The 6,681-nt window shown below is 43.3% G+C and overlaps 1 protein-coding gene across 2 annotated transcripts in view; it reads right to left on the bottom strand.

Annotated features, from left to right (window-relative positions):
• Nucleotides 1-2,054: 2,054 nt before the first annotated feature.
• Gjc3 (gap junction protein gamma 3) overlaps nucleotides 2,055-6,681 on the bottom strand; it is an 8,879-nt gene continuing 4,252 nt past the window's right edge. The window contains exons 2-3 of one of the 2 annotated variants that reach the window (XM_005367064.2): nucleotides 3,408-4,198; nucleotides 2,055-2,651 (exon numbers count right to left, since the gene is read on the bottom strand). In XM_005367064.2, the coding sequence (XP_005367121.1) occupies nucleotides 3,415-4,191 (777 nt within the window). In that variant the 5' untranslated portion in view covers nucleotides 4,192-4,198 and the 3' untranslated portion in view covers nucleotides 2,055-2,651; nucleotides 3,408-3,414. Of the gene's footprint in view, nucleotides 2,652-3,334; nucleotides 4,199-6,681 lie in introns of both variants that reach the window. The other variant, XR_001229412.2, reaches the window with a different exon arrangement.

A 6,681-nucleotide genomic window follows, 5' to 3' on the forward strand; every position in this document is an offset into this window, starting at 1 on the left:
ATGTAATCACATCCAATATTTATTTAGTGTACACTGTGCTTTATTATGCATGTGGGATTGAGTTAATTATCACCCAGAAAGCGCTGAACCCAACTGACACCTTTACAGCCCAGCAGAGAGATGATCCACAAGAGACAAGAGGGCTCAGTTCAACATGGCTCAGTGGCCGGCGTTGGTTCAAACTTTGACAGTCTGACCCTGAGTGGTTTGTTTCAGCCATATTTAAGCACAGCACAATTCAATGACGGTCATGGAGCTAACCCTCTAGAGCTGGGAGCCTTAAATAAAACACTTTATTTTATAAATTGCCTTGGTCATGGTGGTTTAGCACAGCAATAGGAAAATAACTGAAACAGTAAGTCAGCAACACATTGAAATATTGGTCAGCTGTAATACCTTTCTTTTCTCTTTGCTTTGGGGAGTTATTTCTGCCAAGTATAGGACTCTAGAGTAACAGGAATTTTTTTCTTTTTATACCTCAAAGATTCTGCTCATTTGCATTATTTCCAATAAAAAAATGTAGTTTTATCTTTGTCCTTTTTTTGCACGGTAGAAAAAAATAACTTGTAAGTGATTGGAGTCACAAATGTAAAAATTGAAAGTATAAAACTCTTAGATGAAAACACAGGTGTAAATTCATAGCCTTGGGTCAAACAATGGCTTTTTAAATGTAGCACCAAAGTCACAAACAAAAAACAAGAAAGCTTTCATGCTACCAACTCCCTGCTGGCCAGCTTTCCTAGCAGTCACCGTCTTACTCATTGTTGGGGGAGGCCCACTTGTTTCCTGGCTGCCCAGACTCCCAAAATAATCACACAGAAACTATATTATTTGCAATACTGTTTGGCCAACAGCTTAAGCATATTGCTAGCCAGCTCTTACATCTAGAGTTAACCCATTCCCATTATTTTATATTTTATCATGAGGCTTGTGGCCTACAGGCAAGGTTCCAGCTGGCAGCTCACGTCTTTCCCCTCTGGTGGCTACATAGCGTCTCACTGACTCTGCCTTCTTTCTCCCAGCATTCAGTTTAGTTTTCTCAGCCTAACTCTACTCTGCCCTATCACAGGCCAAGCCAGCTTCTTTATTCATTAACCAATAAAAGAAGCACATATACAGAAGGACTTCCCATACCAACTTAGGTATGAAGCCTGTGAGTTACCTCCATCAGCCTCACAAGACATACCCATGCATGCAACAGTGGTGTAGATGGTGTGGGAGTAACAAACTGCTTTCTGATTGGCTTAAGGATGCACTCCACAGGAAGAAACTCAAGCCTGATATTATAAACCTAGCCAAGAAACTATCCTGCGGAGCTCATAGGACCTAAAGAAAAGCCTATTACAATTAGTTTGATAAATTACAATAGTATCAAATGATCTTCTAAATAATTTTCTATACCCATAGATTCACACTCCCCACCAGAGAAACACTTTTTTTGCAGTGGACAGTGTCCCATAACAGACTCACAGCTTACCAAAATGCAGACAACGAGTGTGGAGTACTCAGCCCCAAATGAGACATCCCATATCACACCCTTGCCCCCAAAGCTTGGGTGACAGCAGAGAAGTGGGAAAGCAAGGTTTAAAAAGCAGAGCTCTGAGAGGTCTGCCATGAGACAGCATCTTCTTAGCATGGCAGGGACGTTACACTCGTGACCTCGCAGAAGCAGTGGTTGCCTTCACGGGCTCCCAGCACTCATCATTCCAGCATGGCTGAGTGATGGACTATCCGCAGCTGAGGAGCCATTAGCAGTTGATAGATGCTGGTGGAGGAAGAGTCATGTTCTTCACGGGTGTGTCATCTGGCCAGCTGACCATGTTCTGGTAGATGGCTTCACACCCATGCACATTGGAGTAGCACTAATTTTGTACTCGGTGAGTTATAGACAAAAAAAGAGGACATGAAATCAGGATGGGAACGCGATGGGGGATCCAGGAGGAGTTAGATAGGGTTATGATCAAAATGCACCATATACGTGTATGAAAGTATCCAAGAATAATTTTAAAAGAACATTACTCAGAAAAAAATGAAAGACAACCCATGGAATGGAAGAGAATATTTTTAAATGACCCATTTAAAATAATTAGATAAGTATCTAATAATCATTATATGTAAAAAGTTCTTACAATGCAAAACAACAACAAAAAATAACCTGATTTTAATTGACAAAGGACTTGGTCTTTTTTACAAAGATATACAAGTGGCCAATAAACACGTTGTATGATTCCATCTCTATAAAACTCCAGGCTAAGATAAGCCATTAGAATAGAAAGTAGGTTGTGGTTGCTTATGTTTAGTGGAAAGACAGGACAGAGAAGTCAGAAATAATAGCTAATGATGCAGGAGTTTTTGTTTTATTTACTGAGATGTTATTATTTTATTTATTATCGTGTGTGTGTGTGTGTGTGTGTGTGTGTGTGTGTGTGTATGCGCGCGTGTGTGCGTGCGTGCCATGGTATGGATATGGAAGTCAGAGGACATCTCGTGGGGGGTTGGTTTTCTCCCTTCTCCATGTGGGTTCTGGAGACTGATCTCAGATCATGAGGCTTGGTGACAAGCGTCTTTACCCACTGTGCCATCTCACTGGATGTATGGAGGAAGATCCAGCCACAGGGTTTTCTTCAAGCAAGCCAGGTAACTTTAAAACTCTGTAAGGCAGAAATCAAGCAGAAGCTCAGGACTTTACCAAATGAAAGGGCAGGCAGTACATGCAGTAGTGTAGTCATCGTGGTCTACTAGAAGGAGTCATGCAACTCATAGGGATAGGTGCTGGGAGATGTTTGCAGGGCAGTAACGAAAACACATCTGACTCAGCCAGGTATAGTGCCTTGTGCTTTGAATTCCAGCACTTTGGAGGCAGAGACAGGGGGATCTCTGTACATTTAAAACCAGCCAGATCTACATAAGCAAGCCCAGGACAGCTAGGGTTACCCGTTTCATATACATATATGAATGCCTTGTCCACCATGAGGAACTGTACCCCTAAACTGTGAACCAAAGGAAACACTTCCTCCCTTTAAAAGAATACATCTTGGGGCTGGAGAGATGGCTCAGTGAATAAGAATGTGTACTATTCTTTCAAAGAACCCTGGTTTGCTTCCTGACACCCACACTGGGCAGCTCACAAATGCCATTAATTCCAGCTCCAAGTGATCTATCACCCTCTTCTGGCCTCCACAACCACTTGTACTCCTGTGTACACACACACAGACACATACATACACACAATTTAAAATTAAGAGTAAATCTTTTTTAGAACACATCGGCTTTGAGACTGGTTATCTACTTTGTAATATGGTGAGCTGTACACCCCAGAGGATGAGGGACCTACCCTGGGTGGAGGTCGCCAACACAGAGACATCAGACGCAGGGACAGATGACTGTCATGTCAATAGGGTCCTCACCTGCTTCTCAAAACGGTTCTTTCGTCTCCACCACTGTCAAGTCATCAGCTGGGTCCTTGCGCCTTACAGAGTTCTTTGAGGTTGGCAGGTTCTTTAAAAGGGAGAGTTTGTCCTTGTACATCCTCCAAAACCTCCCTAAACCCAAAAGTACAAGCTCCAAGGAAGTAAACAAGAGACAGGCCCCACTAATCCCAAACATGGTGTTGAGGAGGATGGTCTTCTCAGAGGGGTGCGACTGGAAACAAGTTGTGCTGCCGATACAAGGATCCTCACGACATTGAAAAGTGCTGGGCATCTTGAAGCCATACAGATGGTATTGAAGTCCCAGAGCTGCTCCCTCAAGGACCAGCCGTGCCCCAAGCTGTGCCACATAGGCCCAAAGAAGCTTGAGGCTTCCAGTCCCTGAGACATCCTTACTGCGGTCCCCCTTACAAATCCGGGACTCTTGTTCCTTGTTCCCTTTTTCTGGTTCCTCCCAGTATCCAATCACATGATACATAGTGAAACCCACATAAACCACACTGGGTACAGCCATCAAGATGACTTGGAAGGCCCAAAAGCGCAGTGGAGAAAGGGGGCGGAAGACATCATAACAAATGGTCTTACAGTCTGGTTGCCCTAAATGGCACATGAATTCGCTCTCATCATCACCGAAGACCCCAGGTCCACTGGAAACCAGAAGCAGGAGGCGGAATCCCATCAGCACCGGAAGCAGGAAGCGCCCCACGGGGGTGGAATGCTGGCTCTCCTTAGCCAACAGCTGCCTCAGGAACTTGCCACACATTCTGCCACTGAGCAGAGGGCAATTATCAGAAAAGGTGTCCCACTCACTGCCCTTCAGGGGAGGCTTCAGATGTCTTGTTCACTTGCTAATCCAGGGATTTGCAAAGCAAGCTTTTTCGCTCCTCTCCAAAATTAATAAAACACCATATAGCCTACTTTGCATGACTACAAAGCAATGCCTGAGGTAATTACCTTTATAAACATAAAAAGGTTAACTAGCTCACAGTTGCAAAGATTTGAACTCCAAATGGCATAGCACATACTTGGTGAAGGTCACTCATTGAAAGAACATGGCATGTCTTGGATAGCAATGAGGAAGAAACACATTGAGCAAAAGTTTCTATCCAAAAAGTGGGGGAAGATGAACAGAATTCCATGATCCCTTTCAAGAGTATATTTTCATGGATTTGGAGGGGGAGGGCGGTGACTCAATCAGTAAAGTACCACACAAGTTTGAAAACCTAAGCTCAATCCTCAGAACCCATGTGAAAATGCTGAGTGTGGTGGTGTGGACTTGGAATCCCACTGCTGGGGAGGCAGGGACAGGAAGATCTGAGCCAGCTGGAGAGCCTCCTGTAGGGATAAGTCCCGCCCCTTAGGGGGCATGTTCGCCTTGGGCTAATGTTTGCCTATAAATTTGGAGAGCCTGCTCCCAGCCACTGCTTCTGCTTTCCTGGTCTCCGCGGAATGGTGGTTCTGTAAGTCTATTTCTACATTAAAGACATATATATATATATATATATATATATATATATATATATATATATATATATTTACAATCTGTCTGCATTCGTTTATGCCGTTACAGCCTCCAACCAGCAAGAGAGCTTGTCTCAAAAAGTAAAGTGGATGACTTCCAGAGAATCTCACACACAAACACACACACACACACACACACACACACACACACAAGAAACATGTCTTCAGTGAGTTTAAGACCTCCCATTAGGCTCTGCATCTTATATATATTTTTATGTATGTATGTGTGGGTGTGTGGGTGTGTGTGGGTGTGTCTACGCCAGGTGTGTGTGCATTCCTGTCCATGTAGACCAGAAGAGGGCATCAGATCCCTTTCAGCTAGAGTTACAAGTGATTGTGAGTCACAAGACATGGACACTGGGACTCAAACTCGGGTCCTCTAGAAGAGCAACAAGCACTCTTAACCACACCATTTCTCTAGTCCCAGACAACAGTTCTTTCAGGACCACAGCACCCTCTAATATCACAGCCCTAAGGGCCAAATCTTTTTGTATGGATGGACTTCTGTGAGCACACTCATCTAAACTAAGTTAATACTGAGTTTCTGGTTGGCCTTATTTACAAGGTAAAGAAATGTAAGTGAATAATAGGAATCTAGGTAGATGTCCTAGTTCATTTCTAACTGAAAAAAAAAAGCTTAAAGAAGAGGGAATCTACTCTAACTCACAATGCAGCTTACAAAATTACAAAAATTTACTCTTGCTCATCAAAGCAGGGACATAAAGGTGGCAGGAATTTAAATACTGCTCACATCATATCCACACTCAAGAGCAGAGTGAAATGAAGGCATGCAGGCTTAGTGATTCTACACTTACATAGCCCAGAACCCAAACCCAGGCAATGATGCCACCTACTTTAAGGTTGGGTCTTCCCGAACCAATTCCCAATTCAGCCAATAAAGGCAAACTGCTTCACATACACACACACACACAAAATCCGATCAGCAATTCCTCATTGAGACTCTCTTCCTAGTTGGTGTCAAGTTTACAGTTAAACTTATCACTACAGGGGCTAGAAAGATAGCTCAATGGTACTTGCTGCTCTTGCAGAGGACCCTGGATCAGTTCCCGGCACCCACAATGGTGACTCTCAACCGTCTGCAACTACAGTTCCAGAAGAGCCAATGCCCTCTTCTGTACTCCATGATGGCACACATGTGGTGCACATACATAAATGCATGCAAAACACTCACACACATAAAATAAAATAAATATTTTTTAATTTAAACCTACCACAACATGTATCGACTAGACACTAGAAAGCAATGGGATGAAATAACCAGAGTCAATGTCAGCATTTACTCTAGTCTAATGTTCTTTATACCTTATCATCTCAGAAACAACAATTTGCCATAATTAAATGCCATAGGGTTTGGGGGCAGAGCATAGAAGTTCAAATGTCTAATCTCTGTTTTTTAAATGTTTATCTCCCTCGAGGGATAACTATTATTGAGGATAAATTTCAGAAAAATCTCAGTTCTCTGGCCATAATACCAAGCTTGTCATCTTTATCTCTGCCTTCTTCAGTGCCCAAAAGCTGCTTCCAGCCATTGCCATACCCAACCATCTTCCCTTTCTCATTCCCTAATGATCATGTTCTGTGATCTAACTGTTGGTGTCCTCCCCAAAGTCAGATGCTGAAATGTGGTGGGGAGTTAACTGTGTGGCTCAGTGGTAGAGCCCCTACCTAGAATCCCCCAGTGAGGGGCTGGAGTGTGGCTCAGTGTTAGAGT

The sequence above is a fragment of the Microtus ochrogaster genome, unplaced genomic scaffold (assembly GCF_000317375.1).
Source record: "Microtus ochrogaster isolate Prairie Vole_2 unplaced genomic scaffold, MicOch1.0 UNK16, whole genome shotgun sequence".
Classification (NCBI taxonomy): domain Eukaryota; kingdom Metazoa; phylum Chordata; class Mammalia; order Rodentia; family Cricetidae; genus Microtus; species Microtus ochrogaster.